At 53.1% G+C, this 18,184-nt stretch overlaps 2 protein-coding genes across 3 annotated transcripts; one reads left to right on the forward strand and one right to left on the reverse strand.

The window, feature by feature from the left end:
- The first annotated feature begins 1,352 nt into the window (after positions 1-1,352).
- On the forward strand, positions 1,353-6,014 carry LOC310912970 (leucine-rich repeat-containing protein 19). Its single transcript, XM_083868008.1, has 4 exons — positions 1,353-1,597; positions 3,476-3,983; positions 4,627-4,773; positions 5,215-6,014. Exons 1-4 carry the CDS (start codon positions 1,508-1,510, stop codon positions 5,562-5,564), a joined length of 1,095 nt encoding a protein of 364 aa, XP_083724134.1. The 5' UTR covers positions 1,353-1,507; the 3' UTR covers positions 5,565-6,014.
- A 2,589-nt stretch (positions 6,015-8,603) lies between these two features.
- Positions 8,604-17,566, reverse strand: TMEM125 (transmembrane protein 125). 2 transcript variants are annotated; one of them, XM_083867302.1, is made up of 3 exons: positions 17,452-17,566; positions 15,821-15,959; positions 8,604-12,025 (listed from the first exon to the last, which is right to left on the reverse strand). In XM_083867302.1, the coding sequence occupies exon 3, from the start codon at positions 11,717-11,719 to the stop codon at positions 11,057-11,059; it is 663 nt and encodes a 220-aa protein (XP_083723428.1). In that variant the 5' UTR covers positions 11,720-12,025; positions 15,821-15,959; positions 17,452-17,566; the 3' UTR covers positions 8,604-11,056. The 2 variants fall into 2 exon arrangements, with proteins under 2 accessions (XP_083723428.1, XP_083723427.1); XM_083867301.1 differs by having other exon boundaries at positions 15,817-15,959.
- Between the last annotated feature and the right edge of the window lie 618 nt (positions 17,567-18,184).

Consider the following 18,184-nt stretch of genomic DNA (forward strand, 5'->3'; position numbering starts at 1 on the left):
ATCCACAGGACACACCAAGCACCTGAATACCTGCTGATTTAATGGACCTCAGCTTTTTTGCTGAATCACAACAGACTAAAAAAAACCCAAAAAACAAACACAAAGACTGACAAAAATACCACTTTTTGTTATCACTTGCACATTCTAATGCACGGCACCACATGCCAGAAAACAGATAAGTTTCCTGATAGGAAATGCAGACGCCCTGCAGATCCACCAATGGACTGGGCTGCCTCAGCAGCATTTTCTAGCCCTGCTTCTCTGGATGCTTGTTTTGTTTTATGTGCTCAGCGGGTCCTGGGGAGGCCCTGCAAGGCTGGGCTAAGGACTGCTCCCACCAGGCATATAACATCCTGGAAGCAGGGTAGTTGAGCATCCTGAGCCTACCCAGACAGCTGGGAAGCAGGAGCTGCCTGCTGCGTTGGCATCCAGCTCATGCCCACAGGATGAAGGACAGGCTGCTGGGAAGCCCTTTCCCTGACGAAAGGGTGGGACGTGTGGCTGTGGAGGAGCCCTTTGGCAGCTGGGGGAAGAGGAGCCGTCCTGTCCCAGTTGCCGACAGCTCAGAATGCTCTTGCTGGCAATCAGCTTCCTGTTGTTTGAGCAGGCGTAAGACCAGGGAATGGGGAGCAGGGAAGAGAGCTTGGGGCTCCTTCTTGCTGCAGAGGCAAAGCCAGGAGCAGGTGCAGCCAGCACTTTCCCTGCCTGGCCTGTGGCTCTGCCAGCCTTGCCCACTCCACCATCCCATCACTCCTGGGTACAGGAGCAGGTCTTGTGTGCCAGCAAACACCCATGAGGTGCTGCTTTGACGTGATTTCTCAGACTTTCACTGACCCCACAGCAGGACTGGCAGGGAAAACTACTGATAAGGGGCAGGTCTGCACGGGGGGTGCCGAAAGTGGTGGGGCACCCCCATCCCCTGGGACACTCACGGACAGGTGCTGCTGCTGCTGGGCCCAGAGATCTGCCAGTTTACTACATGCTTTAAACGCCTTTCTGCTGGAATCCCAGCAAGGCTTTTATTTTCCTGTAGGACACTCTCCTGCTGCCTCAGCCCCAGCTCTGTGCCCCGCTCCCAGGTGTGTGGACCAACACGTGGACCGGGCTCAGGCTGCTCTCCTGCAGCGGCCCCTCAGGGCAGAAGCCACAGAGGTGTCCTCCCTGTCCCCCTGGAGCCCCCCGCAGCCCCAGTGTCCTGCCGGCGCTCCGGCAGCCCCAGGGCAGCCCTGTCCCCGCTCACGGGCGCACACACGGGTGGGAGGCGGCGGGGCGCGGCTGTTAATGAGTAACTGGCACCTCCACCTTTCACCGGCCGGGAGCGGGGAGGAGCGGGGCCGGGCGGGGGCCAGGCTGGTCCCGGGCGCTGCTGTCGGCGGGCCCGGCTCGCTGAGGGGGCTCGCTGTGGGCCCTGAGCCGTGCGGCCACACCTCGCCCGGCAGGGCCGGCTCTGCGGGTTCCCGGCTTTCCCCGAGACCTGTTCTTCTGGCCGGAAGCTTCCTGGAGCCAAATGGCTCCTACCCGCCTGCCCTGCTGGGTCTGTAGCCTCCTGTGCGTCTGGTCGGTGGCGATGGGACACCCCTGCAGCCTTGACCGCCAGGTGAGGGGCCGTGGGGCTGCGGCGGGAGCAGGGCCGAGGGTGGGCAGGGCCCCCGCCCCGGGGCCTGCCCCACAGCGGGGCTGTCCACGGCAGCAGGGCCTGAGGGCAGCTCCTGCTCTGCACAGCTCAGGAGAGGAGGAGCGATGAGAACCCATGGGGAGCGGCGGAGTTAATTGTGAGTGCCCTGTGCCACTGGCCGCCAGCCGCAGGGGTGGTTTGCCCGTGCCCAAAGCCTGGCTGTCCTGCTCCCTTGGGCTGAACGTGTCATGTTGTCCTGCCTGTTCACCAGAGCATGGCCTGGCAAAGCATTGTCTGCTCCATGGCAATTCTGACACTGGAGGTCTCTTGGCTGCAGGTGTAACACAGCTGCCTGTAAGGGGTGCATGGCAAACAGCCATGAGACACATCCCTGAGGAGGTCCCAACCCCTCATTCCCCTTCCCAGTGCATGGTGATGCAGTGACTGGAGGCAGGGTGGTGGCCAGCACGGGGCCAGGATCCCTGAGCAGCTGGCACGGAGCAGGAAACACAGCAAACCCACTGAGACAGGCACTGCAGCCAGCAGCTTGGCTGCATCAGACAGGATCTGAGAGAATGGAGGAAAGTGGCTGTCATGGGCCACTGACCTTTCCACTGAGCTCTCAGTTATTCCACCCAAAGGTTTCAACTGTTTTCCAAAGCCTCCCTGAACTCAACTGTGTTTGACCTGGAAACAGGACCCATGTGCTGCCCCTGTGGCTTCGCCCAATTATAACCCAGTCCTCAGCACCCTGTTTTAAGGGCATATCTGTTCCTCTGCCAAGTAGGAACAGCAGGGTCTGATAGGAGATTTAGATGGCCAGGAGGATGAAAGGAGAGGTGAAAGAAATGGAAAGCCCAGCTAGCTGGAATGTAGCCAGACATGGAAACCCAGGACTATGGACCACAGTAAACTAAAAGCACAGCATCTCTGTTTGCAAGGTCAAACACAGCACTTAGCAGGAGCTTGTACCTGCCCAACCAAACTTAAATTGCTGACCTGCTTTCTGGCAGCTTCAGTTTGGACATTTGACCCCCTCCCACTAAAGCCCAGACAAGAGTAACTCATGCTGGGGACTGCTCCCTGAAACTGTCTGAGCTGGGGCACCCTGTTTTACTGGTGAAAAAAAAAGTAAAAAAATCCATCCATCTGGGTTGACTTATCCTTCCATCCTGCTCTGCTGGTCTTTTGGGACAACGAATGGTCCTTGGTCTGTTTGTTTCCTAATACTGACACAGGCAGCCAGCAGTAAGCCAAGCTACTCACCATGTATCCTCAGGAACGTGGGATGGATGGAAGCATTGGTGCATTGTCCTGCACAGGCCCCAGGGAGCTGCTCCTGGCGTGGGTGACTGGTACAAGTGCCTATAGCTCTGCAGCCTGGTCAGCTTCCTGTCTGCCCTTGCAACAGGCAAGGCTCTCCTGCTTCCCTCTCCAGCTGGGAGGATGCCCCCGTGTCACACAAGAGCTCCCAGGGGGGTGGAGTGGGAATCCAGGGGAGGAAAAGGAAGGCCCTCTGCAAACTGACCCTGTATGACAACTGCACTGTACGGAAGGACAGGGGGGTGACAACCTGTCAGTGCTTTGCATTCATCCATTTGGATTTTTCCCCCAGCCCTGCATGCTTCTCCTTTACTGTTTTGGTCAGCTGCTCTCAGTCCTGGGCTGTCCTGGTCATCTTTCTCCATGTATCCAGGCCCACTCCAATCTGGCAGCTCATGTGTTTTTTAAATGTATGTGTGTCTTTGCTTTTTTAAAACTCTGCAAGGGTAATTAAGTCACTTGAATCCTTGGGGAGTCTCTCTGTAGAGACACTCTCCATCATGGGTAGCCGATTTCAGACAGACACTCTTTTCCCAGGGATGGGCCGACTGCAGTGGGAGGAGCCTTCAGCATGCTCCAAGTTCCCTTCCAAGAAACATCACCAGTTTGGACCTCTCCTTCAACTCCCTGGTCATACCCCATCACAGGACTCTCTTGAAGCATTTCCCTTCCCTGCACTCTCTCAACCTCTCCAGTAATGCCAAGCTCACCCTGAGCCCAGCAGTCTTCTCCAACCTTGGGACGCTGCGTCTGCTGGACCTGAGCAGCTGCGGCATCACCTACATCCACATGGACACTTTCAAGGGCCTGGGAAACTTGCACACACTGCTTCTAAGAAACAACAGCTTGCAGGAGCTTGATGTCCCTTTCCTTTTGCCACTGAAGGCTCTTTCCCACCTGGACCTGCAGCACAACGCGCTGGTCTCTGTGGGCCCTTGGAGCCTGCAGCTGATGGAGACAATCCTGCAGGTCCATCTGGAAGGGAACCCCTGGGTCTGTGACTGCAGCGTGCACCCTCTGCAGCAGTGGCTGCAGCGCAGGCGAGGTGAGCAGAGGGCTGGGTGGCAGGGGATGTGTTGGGCAGGAGGAACCCCGAGTATAGGAGTCTTGCTTGATCCATTTGCTCTGACCCCTGGGCAAGGTCTGAGGTGCCTCTCTGTCCTACCCTTTGAGGGACAGCAAACCAAAAGGTGATGTGTCTGTCCCTTCCTTGCAGTTATGCAGGATACTGAGGATTTCTAAGAATGTCAGCAGGATGATTTGGCCATTCTTCTGGGAAGTGGGCTGCAAACACACTTTGGTCTCTAAATCCATCTTTATGTGTCTTTGTGGAGTGACCACATTTTCATTGTTGAGGGTTTGGCAACTCCCTCTCTGGAGCCAGGTCAGGCTCCAACCATCTGAGCTCAGCTCTGAGTAAGAGCAGTGGGGTTTCTGTGGGTATCCATGAATTTGTCTGTATCCAGTTTAAAGGAGCTGCTAATCAGAGCCAAACAGTTCCTTTGTCAGGGGATTTTCCCTTTAGTTGTTCCTTACAAAATGCTGAGGGTCAGCAAGTCTGTAAGGCAGAGCCAGGAGCACCTTGGAACGCATCCCATCACCCCAGGAGCAAGTGGGGATTGTCTTCTCTAAACGGGAGAGGGGATGGGTGCAGACCCCCATCCCACCTTAGCCCATTTGTCTCCCAGCTGTGCAGGTGACCTGCGTGTCGCCCCCGGGGCTGAGGGGCCAGGAGATCACAGCTCTGGATCCTCAGGACCTGGGCTGCCAGATTAAGCAGCGGTTTGCTCGTGAGGTCAGCACACCACCGCAGATCACAGTGACTGAGAACAACAGTAAGTGGTGCAGATTTCAGAGGTGTCCATAAGGTCTAGAACCATCCTGTCCTCTGTCATGCGAGATGGGGCTGCAGGTGGAGAGCCCCTGCTCTGCCCCACAGCCCCAGAGGCTCAGGCTGCTAGGCCATGCTGGTGCAGTGGCTCGGTGGGAGGGTGGCCAACACCTGGAGGTGTTTGCTAGCTTTGTGACAGGAAAGTTAATGGGTGCCACGAAGCCACATGGAGCACAGACTCACAGTGGTGGGCAGCAGTACCAGCCAGCTGTCAGGCAGTTTTCCCCTCAGTGTTCACACTCCCTTGGTAACTGGGTCTTGGTGAAGAGCATCTGTATTGCTCCTAATGTAAGTGCTGGCTGCACACTGCAGGCAGGCACAGGGCTGGAGAATGGGGAGCACTGGGTATGCCACAGGCTGACCGTGTGCCTTTCCTGTGTCACAGCCACTGCACTGCCTGCCGGGAAGGGGGGAAGGAGCTGGCCATACCTGTTGGGATTCCTGGTGGCAGCGGTTGGCATCTCCATCCTGATCGCACTGGCCGCCAAGTGCAAGCTTGTCCACAAGAACTTTGCCAGCTACCGCCACCGGCCGCTGCCCGAAATCAGCTCCATCGGAGGCAGCCCCATGGAGGACAGCAGCAACTGGGACAGGGCCTCCTGTGGGAGCCATTCCATAACTGATGCTGCTGACCTGCAAGCTGAGGATGATGATGGCTTCATCGAGGACAACTACATCCAGCCCAGTGAGCAGCTGCCAACAAAAGAGGAGCGGGAGTTGCATCGCTCCATCTGAGCTTACAAGCTTACAACCCAGTCACCACTGCTGTGGCCTCTAGCTGTCTCCCTAGCTCCACCCCTTTCCCACCTGCCCTTGGCTTTGGGCCCCACATGTTTGGGGCAGGAAGAAAGGAGCAGAGAGGAGGGGAGAGAGGGATGGGCTAGGAATGGTGATGGAGCTGAAGGCAGCTGATCCCAGAGTGTCCCAGCATGACACCAGTAGGCTGCACTGTCACAGGGACATCAAACCAGCTGCTGCTTTCCCAGCCTGGCTCAGATGCTGAGGCTGAAGGAGGTGGTGTCTATTGTGCCCAGGAAGCTGGATGCAGTGGGAAGAGGAGCCTGCCTGGTGCTGCCACGGGGTCTTGGGCACTGGCCCCACTGCCCCATGGTGTCAGACCCAGCCCTGCTCGGTCCCTCAATGCATTGTCACTCTGAGGTGTGATTAAAGCATGACTTAGCCTTGCCTCTGCTTGCAGTGGTTTGTTGGGATTCTCCCAGTGGCAGTGCCAGGAGGAGACCCCAGCTTCACAGCTGGGGTGTGGCTTTTTTTGCATATGGTTTCAAGGACTATAAATACATTCCTCTAAGTGTGGCGATGAGAGACCACAATGAGTGCTCTTGTCCAAAGAAATACTTCACCTGCCGTGCTGCAGGCAGCCTTGGTGCATCATGACAGAGTTTCTGTGCATGTCTCTCCAGCCAGGGCCCTTCTTCCTTTTCTCTCTTTCCTCTCCAGGAAGACAAGCTAAAATACACCTTTTCCCCATCAGCTCTGCAGAGCTGAGCAGACTCATCAGTGCTGCCAGTTGCAGTGCCAGGCACATGTGCTGGGGCGAGATGACCCTCTCCTCCAGCACCCATTAGAGAGCTCCAAGTGTCTCTTTAACTGCAATAATTTTTACATTCCTGTCATCTTTGTGGTACAATGAACAGCACATGAGACATAGATAACTGCAAGTTACTTCTCCTGGAGTCAGTTGTGTCTTCATGGGTTACGCTGGAGTTAAAGGCAGGGAGCAGCAGTGGCATTCACCTTTAGTAAGTGATTCATAAGGCTGGTATCAACCTGTTGTGAAGATTTCCCAGGGTACAGCCCAGTCATTACCATCCCTGATAGCTCAGGAGTCTCTTTGTCATGCTCCAGAGCATGAGCTATCAACACAGGACGGCATTTCTCAAAGCTCTGCCACACAGCTAATTACTGCACCTTCTTCAAATCTCTGTTTCACTGCTAACTGCCTTTCTCCACTCATTGAAACACTTACAGTGTATTAAAAAAATACAACTCAGAAAATGTAAACCAAAGGGGAAAAATGGGTCAGGCATTAGAAGGATGATACAGGCTAGAGAGCAAATGTGCAACTTGAAGCTATGAGCAGGAGGAAAACCTGCTGGCTTCTTTCAGTGGTCAGTCAGCTTTTGCTCTTAAATGCCATATTTCTAAAGTGAGCTTTACTTTTTCAGTTACTGTCTCATCATTTGCCTTCTGGGCTCATCAGCTACCCATGAAAATACACTATATACTGTATGTTTGGAAATTTCTAATATCTTTTGGGTAAGAGATATAAATCTGTGGGCTGGGGAAAAGCATTTCAGTTATCTTTTGAAGGGTATTTTCTGGGCTTTTCAACATGCTTTTCCATCACATGAATTCATGCTAGATGCAGTCTTTTCTTTTTAGTCTTGGAGATATCTTAAAAGAAGTTAAAAAGACAAGCGCTCAGGGTTATTTGTTCAGGATCTTACTCACCAGTCCATCAGCACTTTGTGGTTGGATGACTTGTCTACTTTGACCCTGCTGATAGGCCCACCTATTTATTTATTTTTTAGCCAAGCAGACATGGCAGGTTTTCTTGTGTTTATGAGTGGGTGTGTGAGTGTGTGTGTGTGTGTGTATTTTCTGCCCCCTCTCAGGCAGCTGCAGTGCAAGTGGGCAGAAACCTGTTTGGGGGGAAATACATCTGTCATGCAGAGGTACAAGGGGTCAGAGCATGAAAAGGAGGATCCTTCTCCAGGAGTCCACCCAGGAAGCTGCTGTGAGGCCTGGCTGAGGCTGGCCTGGAGCAGGAGCAGGTATGCAGGCAGACTGGTTCCTGGTGTCAGGCAGCAGCTGCACCGCAAGGCTCAGCCCTGCCACAGGGGGAAACAGCTTCCCTGTAAACAAACCAGCCAGCACTCACATAACCAGGAGGCTCTGTGTGCTCCATGTGAGCATCTTTCAGAGGCATGGCCAGCTCTCAGGTTCACAGAGCAGTGGTAAGGGGATCTGGATACATCTGGGTTATTAAACAGGGAGAGATTACCGTGCATCAGGAGGTGGGAATTGTGTATCAGGAAAGAAGTACATGCATTTTTGGGGCTGTGGTGGCATTGCCACACTAGCTGGTGATCCAAAACCACAGCCACACGAGGGACCCTGGGCTGTTGTGATTAATTACTGCCCTGGGCCGAGGCCAGCCCTGAAAAGCTCTGACACCTCCTGCTCTGCAGAGAGGCTATGCTCAAGTGTCAGACTTCAACTCAGTCAACTTCTCTAACACTTTATTATGTATGTCCACATACAACACAGGAACCAAGAAACAAACCAGCACCTGTGCTGCAGAGGGGTGCCAGTGATTGGGCAGCACAGGCTGTCCCTCTGGGCAGCTGGACACCCAGCTGCCATCTTCAGGCACAGCCTGTTCTCAGCCATTATCTCCTTGGGTTGCTGTCGTGGCCCAGTCAATCAGCCTTTTCTGGCACAATTCACAGGCACTTGGGGCACATTTTGAAGGGGCTGTGGAGGGGACAGGATTCACATTGACATGCAGGCAGTGAGCTGGGCACAGTCACTCCTCTTCACAGAAATTTCCAGATGTGCAAAACAGCTGGTGTGCAGGCAGCTGTGGCCTGTCAGCACATGTGGGCTGGTGGAGCTGGCAGCCACTGCTGGACCACTGGTGTTGGCAGATGGGGTGCAGCCTGACATAACTGCACATGCACTGACACAGACATGCAGAGCAGCAGCAATGGTGATGGTGCAAAAGGATTCAGCTCTGGCTTGTCCCCTCTGTAGACACAGGTGATGCCTGGAAGGCTGACTTGAAACAGAGACTGGATAGAGCTAGAGAATAAAGTAGGTATTTATTGAAAGGCCTGTAGGATACACCTTGGGCAGGACAGGAGCCTGACCAAGGCTGCACCCGAGTCCACTACAAAACGCCACACACAAAAGGCTGACTGGTCATGAAGTCTTACATTTTTATCAGTTCTGGTCCATTTGCATATTGGGGTTTAATTGTCTAATTCCAGCTTCAGGCTGTGAGGTTTCATCCTTCTTGTTCCTCCCTTCAGTACACCGCTGTTTATGCTTTTGGGCCTGAAAGGTGTCCTTGGTTCTCAGCAGAAAAGGAATTTTTTTTTGTCTACCTACCCTGTGAAGAGAGCTTACTGGTACTTAATATGAGGCTCAGAACTACATGCCTAAGTAACACAGAATCTGCAAGCTAAGGCTTAGGGCATCACAGGGGTCCCTGGTGGACCTGGGGCCAAATAGCCCAGAGGGGAAGAACAGCTCAGCATTGAAGAGACTTAGCACAGGAGGATCTGAGCTCACCACCACCTTCTGAGCTCTTGGGCAGATTAAGGGAGGAGATGCAGAGAGAAGAGGAAACAGCAGTTTAATAAAATATACAGATGATGTGAAAGTGGCAGAGGAAAATGTGGAAATAACAGAGATAGAGAGAGAAAAGCCCAAATGATGTACCTGTACATTGGGGAGAACAATCCAAGGCTTCAGGCAAAGGAAAGTCAGCAGGAGCAGGGCAAGAGCAGGTGAATATGGATGTGGTCTCATGAGATCTCACTGCATTGGGGATGGTTGGTCCGGAGCTCTGAAGGGGTAAAGCCCTCACTGACCAGCTGATGGTGAACTCTGACACTACCTCCAGGTGTAACTTGGACAGTGATTTGTGCTGTTAGCAAGGGAATCAGCTACCATCCATCCTCTTCCAAATGAATTTGCTACCAGGCACCAAAAAACAATATCTCAGTCTTGTTCCATTGCAGAGGAAACTTGGCAAATCATGAGCAAAACCAACACCTGGGCAGAGCAACTCAGGTGAAGGAAAGATGGGAGCAGACAAGAAGATGAAGAACAACAGTCTGAGATAGATGGGGCCCATCATAGAGTCCATCTCTTAAGGGAATGGCCCACATGGGGTTCAAACCTGTGACCTTGGTGTTATACTAGCACCATGCTCTGACCAGCTGGCTAAGAGGAAAAGAAGCTCATACAGAAGCATCTTCAGCAGGAGGTTGGGATCTATGTCTATGGAAAGGGTAGTGAAAGAGTCAGTGGGTCTATGAGAGAAATGAGAATTTTGACACGTAAATTAGACTTAAGCCACAGGAAAAGTTCCTGGGGTGAACTGTTAGTCTGCTTCTGGGAGACACACCTTGGTAATAAAACAAGACACCTTGTAGAGATAAAACACCAAAAATGCTCCAAGTAAGGCCCAAGTGACAGTAGAAGAACTTTTCTGCACTGCAGCAGCTGCAGCACTTGGGAGACAGAAACAGCATGGGAACAAGCAGGGACGGGGATGACCTGCAGGGCTCCTGGCAGCAGAGGTGCCTCTGCCTGGGAACTCCTGTGGGAAGGCACAGAACTTTCCTCTCCCACAGCTTTTGCAGAGGGCAGCCCCAGCCCCAGGATTCGGGCATCCCATCATCATCCCCCAGCAATGGCACCTTGCTGTTTGTGGCTCATGTAGCTGGAGCACCCTGGCCTGATAACAGAGCCCCAACACTCAGTCCAGCACAGATAAGCCATCAGGGCCTTGACACTGACACCCCCTGAACACCCCTTTGATAAACCACAGGCGAAGGTGGGCTGCAGAAATGTAACACTGGAACAGATCCTGGCATTGCAAACACAAACAGCATTTCATGTGAGGACAGCCATGCTGTGGCTCTGGCACACACAGTCCTATGTAAATCCAACTCTCACTCCCATGATTTCTTGGGAGCAGCCCCTACAGCCATACCTCCCACCAGGCTCCCTCGTGCCTGCTGACACACAAAATATCTCCTGCCATTCACCAGCTGCTAGAGGCTCTACTTCACTCAGGAGCTGGAGGCTCTGCACAGAGCACAGGTTGGTTTTATTCCGCCTGCAAGTACAGCCTCTCCTGCCAGGAGAGCGTATGACGCAGTTCCAGGAACTGCAGGAACCAGGCAAGTATTGGGGTCCCCAGGGGTACAGGACAGGCTCACCTTCACTCTGTAACTTGGTCATAGCCAGGCAGGCAGCAGCTGCCACAGGAGGCTTTGTGGAGATAAAATGCCAGCCAGGTCAGAGCCCGCCCAGGCACCCCGAGTCTGCTGTGCCACCAGCCTGGGGCAAAGCAGATGCCAATAATCTCCAACAGAAACACAAGGCACACTGCAGCTCTCGCCCTTCCTTGGGGAAAGGCCATCACTGACAGGCTGTATCCGCTCAGGCTCCCGCAGAAGTGTCCTGGGTCAGATCAGGTTGGCCATGCTGGAGGTGGGAGGAAGCCGCCTGTTTCCAGCGAGGCGGCCGGAGATGGTGAAGACGCGGATCTCGCCGGTCTCCAGGCTGCGAGGAGCCGCCCGGCGGCAGGAGGTGCACAGCAGGTATAGCAGCAGGCAGAGGAGGATGGCGCTGCCGGCAGTCAGCAGGATGACCCCGCTGGTGAACATGCTGGCCAGCGGCCGTGCGGGGCTGAGCTGCATGCTGGTGGTGGAGAGGATGGTGAGCACCACCCCGCAGACCAGCAGCACCAGGGCGCTCAGCAGCAGCACCAGGCAGTCCGAGAAGCCTCCGCTCTTCAGGAGCTCGATCTGATCCCGGCTGCGGATGCAATTCATGTCCTGGATTGCAGAGCTCAGCAGCTGCTTCAGCAGCACGAGCAGGGCCAGGAGGCAAAGCGTGGTGCCCACGGCGAGCCGCCACTCTCCAGACCGGCTGCTAGTGCTGTACAGCAGGATGATGCCCCCAATCCCGCAGGCCAGGATCAGCACCACGGCCATCCCATAGCACAGGATGGCCTTTTTGGGGTCCTGGAACCACCAGAGCTCCACATGCTCTTCCAAGATATTCCTCTGGATGTGGTCCGCATCCGCAGGGGTGCGGGGGCTGCTCAGCTCTGCCAGCTCTGGCATGGTGAGCAGCTGGGTGGAGAGGGCACAGAGGTGGCACAGATCAATTTGCACCCTTACAGCAAATGGAGGGTCAATGCAGCAGCACTGGTGAAAGCAGCTCCATTTCTCCAGCAGTGATGTCTTGGTCTCATTCTTTGGATCCTGATGGAATTTCCTTCTGCAGTGGTGCCACCTGGAGAGCTATGGTCCATGTGCTGGGGCTGAGCCCACCACTGAGGCAGGGCTGTGCAACATGATGGAGTGTTCCCAGAGCAGCACCACAGGGGAACAGCCAGGGCTGTCTCCTTCCTTTCCTTTGTCTTTCATCTGAAAAAGTCAAGAAGAGAAGATATTAAACAGAGACCCTGCTCCCCTGTACCAAATAATCCTGTGCTGAACCCTGGGCCCTGTTTGCTCCAGGCTGGCCTGCAGACCTTACTGTGCTTCCCTCACAGAAGCCCCGTGTGCTGGAGAACAGATCAGCTGCATGTCTTCCCAGGAGAGCTCCATGTGCTGTGGGGGAACCCCAGCCTGCCCCAAGGGCCAGTCTCCTGCCTCCCCAACGCCGTGTGCCCTCCTCAGAGGCTGCTGCACATTGCTGCCCAAAGGACTCTGCCTGCAGCTGGTGCTGGCAGCAGGGCAGGGACGGAGCAGAGGCAGGTCCCTCCTGGGATAAAGCCCCATTCACAGCTCTGGCTTCACATGCTCCCTCATCAGCATCAGCCTCTTGTCACCAACTGGCTCTGCTGCCCAGAATGGGAGGTGGGGTCAGGACCGGGGTTTAACCCTTCCACTCCAGTGGCTGGAAGAGTGAGAGCTGCCACAGTTGCATGTTCTCAGCCTTGTCCCCATCCCTGCACTGCCAGTGGCTTCTCCTCAGAAGTTCCCTACAGAAATATGGTAGCTACATCTCCAGTGATCTCAGCATTTCCCTGGAAAGAGTCCTTAGCTGTGGCCTGGCACCCTGAGATTTTGTCCTCCTCGGTGCTGGTCTGTGAAGCACTTTGCCATTGGAGGGGAGCAGAGGAAGGGCAGTATTGGCTTGAGGGGCTGTGCTTAGCTGGGCTCCCCTGGGCACAGCACGTTGTCTCAGCCCACCACTCATGGTTCTCAGGCTTGTGTCCCCACTATCCTGGCCCCCCTTCAATACTTCTTTGGGTACAGCTTTAGACTAAGAGTGGAAACCACTTGCATTTCTCTCACATAATGTTCCTCCCTGGCATGTGAGTGCTCCAGCTGGTCCCACAGCACCACAGGGAGCCTCTAGTACCCAAACCATGGAGAGGTGCTGGAGAGGACAGCTCAGGAGCACGTCAGGAATGGCTGAGCCTGGGAGACATGGGGCAAACCCTGGAGACCCAAGAACAGCCTCTCTGGTCACCTCCTAGACAGGACAGTGCACCCTTGACCACCACAGGTACACATGAGCTGCTCTGAGCCCTGCAGGAGCCCATGGCAGCAACAGGAACTGACTCAGGTTCCTTGTGTCAGAGCCATGTCACCTCTCCTGGGTGGGGGACAGCCACTCTGCCTGCTAGAAATGGCTCTCAGGAGCCCATCAGTGTCAAAGAGTGTCAAACACACTCTTTGTACCCTGCCCAGCACTGGGGCTCAGGGTACTATACACAGGCAGGACAATTTATGACCTCCACACGTGGCAGCTCTGCACACACCAGGATCTGTCCTCCCGTCTCTCTCCCTGTCTCTGCTCTCCACAGACTGCATCCCCTTATGGCAATGCCTTTGCTGCCAGCAAACCCTCCAAACCCGCTCCATGGGGCCCGGCCAGCACGGGGCGGGGGGAGAGGGAGGACAATTGTGCGGGGAGTGCCCGAACCAGACACCGCCTGACAGTGTCAGGCCAAGCTCCTCCTGAGTCACTCCCCGGCTGTGATGGAGCATGAGGTCACTCTGGCCGTGGCTCGGAGCCGCTGCCAGCGGCACACGTGTGCAGGAACTGTGTGAGCACGGCGGGTTTGTGGAGCCCCCCGCCCTGGAGCTGCTCCTGCCGGGCCGGCAGAGCCCGGGCTGCGGCACAGAAACCGGGATCCAGAGCGGGCACCCGGGCTGGGAGCCTGTGGGGACCTACAGCTCCTGCCTGCGGCCAGAACAATCAGAAAACATCAGAGAGAAAAGAGCTGGGGTTGAGCACGCTGGTTTGTGCCTGTGGGATGCACTTTGATTTTTGTCTCATTTTTGATGAGACAGCAGATACCTTGTGCAGCCGGCGTGTGCCCAGGACACAAGTCCCCGGCAAGGTGGGGATGTCACGGGGCACTGTTAGAGTACAGAGGCGCCAGGAGACATTGAGTCTGGAGGTGTTTCCTCAGCCTATGCAAATCAGCTTGGTGCTAAACATTGCTCCCTCCTGCCTTTCCTTCTCCAAGCACAGCGGTGCCTTATCTCCTCCTTATGGGTGGGTCTACTAGATAGCAAGTTTGTAGATTAGATTGAGATTTTGGACTAAGAGAATATAAAGCTTGGAGGAGTGCAAAGTCTGTGCCCTTCTGGTGTTTGACCCAAGTTATGTGAGTCAAACAGTAAACAAAAAAACCACAACAACATAAACCATAATGAGGGAAAATGGGATCAAAAATCAAGCTACAGCACTGCATTATTACGTTACTTTTTAAGATTTAACCATTTTAGTTTTTTATTTGCTCAGAAGGGCAAGGGAGCAAAATAAAACCACAGGAGCATTTATCTGGCCGAGGAACAAAATTAGGTATCCCCTCTACAAGCATGTATTTCCCAGTGTTATATTAACCCCTATTAACCAAATGATTTGGAGAGTTTCCCAGTGCTATATTAACATATATTAAATGATTTGGAGAGGCAAAGGCTTCCACTGAAATGTGCTTTCATGTTTCCTTTTGTCTGTTTGAAAATATTGTGGGAATATAATCTTTTGCTCTAAAATCATCCACACTTGCTTCTCTAGACCATGAGGGTTTGTGGTGCTAATAGCAGCATTTTTACTCCTAGAAGCAAAGAATAATTAAGGTGGGATGGGACCTTGTGAAGTCACCTGCTTAAAGCAGAGTTCACCTAAAAGTCAGACTGAGTAGGTCAGGGCCCCATTCATGTAGGTGCCAAGGGTGGAGGATCTACAGCCCCTCAGGAATCATTGCAGAGTTAAATCACCCTCACCATGAAAACATGCCTCCTTAAATCTAGCTACACTTTCTCATTTTTCAGGCTGGGTGCATTGCCTCCCACTCTCTTCAGAAAACTCTTTTTTATATGTTAAACCAAAGCAGCCCTATCCTGGGCTGTCACCCAGCCCTCCTTGAAGAAGGGATGAACTTTGATCTCACAGCAAATTTGATGATCTGCTTTCTTGGCATAGTGCAGCACATCACTCTGCCCAGATCAGACCGAGGGAAAGGAAGGAATATAGATGCCTGCTCAGCCATGAGAGAGGACAGCCATCCAAAGCTGTTGTCCCTTCTTTTGGTGTTCTTCGGGCTACCTGGTCTCACTGGTCTGGGACAGACCAGAACAAGCCAGTTGGCCCATCAGATTGGTGTATTTTATGATGCGGATCACAGGTCATTTATCTCTACTATCACAGGTCATTTACTCACTACTGAAGCCAGCGCCTTCTGTGTTCCCATCTCTGTATGCAAGAGAAAAAGGAGGAGAGGACCAGCTCAGCCACACAATGCTTTAAGTCCAAAGAGGACATTTCAGGAAAAAAGTGACATGTCCTTCCCCAGTGCTGGCTGGCAGCTGTGGAGGAAGAACAGGAAAGCATTGGGAATGCAGGAAAACAAAAATGTTCATGTTTTTCCTTTTTCATTGTGTTGGTTGTTTTTTTCTTTCCCTCCTCTGGCAGCATTTAACTGGAAATTGAGGGTCATCATCAATGTGCTCCTGGCCACTCCTGACTGCAGGTGTGGGAGATGTACACTGGCTGAACACCTCAGAATGATACATGCATACATTTATTTACTTATAAACTTTTTGTGCCTGACAGACTGATATCTGACAGACAGGTCATGGACTGTATATTAATTAACACTTCAATTTCAGAGCCACATACAATTCAGCTCTTGAAGTATTCCTCACTTCCCTCCCCTCCTTGAACCCAGGGTACCCCTTGAAACAATGCTTACCCACAGGGTTCAGGAGGGGAAGTCTGGGGATGAGACAGGCTTCTGCAGTACTTCCTTGTACTTCCAGCCTCCAAAGGGTTTTATGCAGCTTTTATGTAGACTTTGTGAGCATCATGGAGACTGGGAGAGTCCAGCAAGATTTGCTATAAAATAACAGTACATGAAATTATTTACATGAACAGTGTTGGATGAGAGCCAACAGAACTTCACAATCTCAAACAAATCCAAGCCATCTCAGCTCTGCTTTCCCAGTCCATCACAGATTATTTGTTTCTTTGCCTGGTCTGTGCATAGCCTGTTTAGGATGGACTTGCCACCACTCTGTGCCTCACAAAAATCTTTAGTCCAGAATAGGCATAAACATTTTCCCATATTTTCATGTAATTTTTTTCAATTTCCAATGCTTTATGAAGCATTTCTTTAGCAAGAGAGTCAGCCCTGAATTGTTGTATGTTCCATCCAACTGAAACAGTACATTCTATTCTGTCCATTGTATTCTGTTTGTCTATTCTAGCCTATTGTATTGTCTATTCTATTGTATTTCAATAGAAAAGGACCTAAAATGATCATCTAGTCCAACTGCCTGACCAATTCAGGGCTGACCAAATTCAGGAATGTTTTTAGAGCATTACCCAGAAGCCTCTTCAATACTGACAGGCTTAGAGTATCAACCAATTCTTTAGGAAGTGTGTTCCAGTGTTTGACCACCTTTTCAGTAAAGAAATGCTTCCTAAGCATATTTGATTCTGTTCTAACTCCCTATAGGCTCAAAGAGAATAAAGCTCATGTATCTTGCTTTATGACTGAATTACTGCCAATGCACAAAGCAGAAGCTCTGAGTGTCAAGGTGCTCAAGGCCTGTCTGTGCACCTGGGAGCAGGTGGGAAGGTTCCCTCTCTGAGAACTCAGGACTGGGGGTAGAGGAACCTGAAAGGAATGGGAATGATGGGGCTTTTATGTGGCATCTGTCTGTCTTGCCCAAAATCCTAGCAAGAGATCCACACTCCTTTGCCTGCCACACCAACCACTAATCCCAATGCTCCTCCTTTCCTGGGTTGCTCAAAATCCACACAAACCAGTGCAGTTTGATCTGCACCTCTGGGGAGAGCCCACCCTCTCTCCCCTGACAGATGGATAATGCTTTCCCAGAAGTGAGCATCTGTCCCACCAGCCCTCCTGCCATGAGACTCCATTTGGGAAGCCCCAGGGAAGCCCTGGGTGATGGTGGACTGTCCCTTCCTTTCCCCAAGCCTGGGGGCTGTGGGCTTGAGGATGGTGGAGGGCTTGTTTTAACAGTGTCAGTGTACAGCTGCCTTGTACACAGATCTAGACAGCTTTGGCACACTCCATTGTAAAACGTCATGTTCCCCTTCCTCTCTGTATGCTCGACAGACATCCATTATCTGACCCCGCAGACCTCTCCTGATGCACCTCTGCCAAGGGTGGCCTGGGAATTCCAAGGGAACGAGAAACTCCCAAGCCTTACATGCTGAGAGCAAACAGTGCGACAAGGAAGAAATTAATCTGAAGCAAGAAGCAGGGTCTCTTAAGTAAGTCTGAAGCAGCCTCAAACCTGGCAGCAGCTACTGCTGGAGTTCCTTCCCACACAGCTCCCAGGAGGAAGGGATCGCTCACCTGCGGCAGACTCTGCCCACACGGGACAACCCAGCGCACTTCCCTGCTCCAGCCTGGCAGCAATGTTTTTTTCCTGGTTTTTCTTCCACTGTATCCAGATAACGAGGGAGCCCACGGGGGAAATCTCTTCCTTTCCTCTTGCAAGTGCCTGCCAAGACCCAGGTGAGGCTCCCCTTCCCGGTGCCGCGGGAGCGCCGAGGTCCGGCTGCAGCCCTCACCTCCTGCCCGGGCAGGTGCATTCCCCAGCTGGGTGGCGTCTCAGCAAACCTGCTGCTGCTCTTGGAGACGCTCCAGAGCCGCGCCGGTGTGCAGGTGCTACCCCTCCCTCCCTGCTCGGGCAGGATCTGGCCTCTGGCCACACACCGATCCTGGAACGTGGCTCATTTCCTCCCAGCTGGAGGTGAAGGGGTGCCAGCGGCAGGGAGCAGCTCCCAAGGTGAGAAGGAGCCTGCAGCCAGGCTGGCAGTGCTAGGAGACGTTTGACACATTCAGCAAGTATTTGGTATTAAATAAAGTAGCTCCTGCTCTACTGTACTGGTTAGGGCCATCCAGTCATAACAGGGCTGCCTCTTTCTGTGGCAGAAGTTGAGGCAGGCACTTAAGTGAGGCAAGATGCCACTGTCACATCTTGCCACCAAAAGGCAGCTGCAGTACCCCCTCCCCGGGAGACAGCAGCACCAGCAGTTTACCGTGCTTCAGAAGAGCTGATTTCCTGGTAATCCAGTGGGAAAAA

This window comes from Zosterops lateralis (genome assembly GCF_965231275.1).
Source record: "Zosterops lateralis genome assembly, chromosome: 9".
Taxonomy (NCBI): domain Eukaryota; kingdom Metazoa; phylum Chordata; class Aves; order Passeriformes; family Zosteropidae; genus Zosterops; species Zosterops lateralis.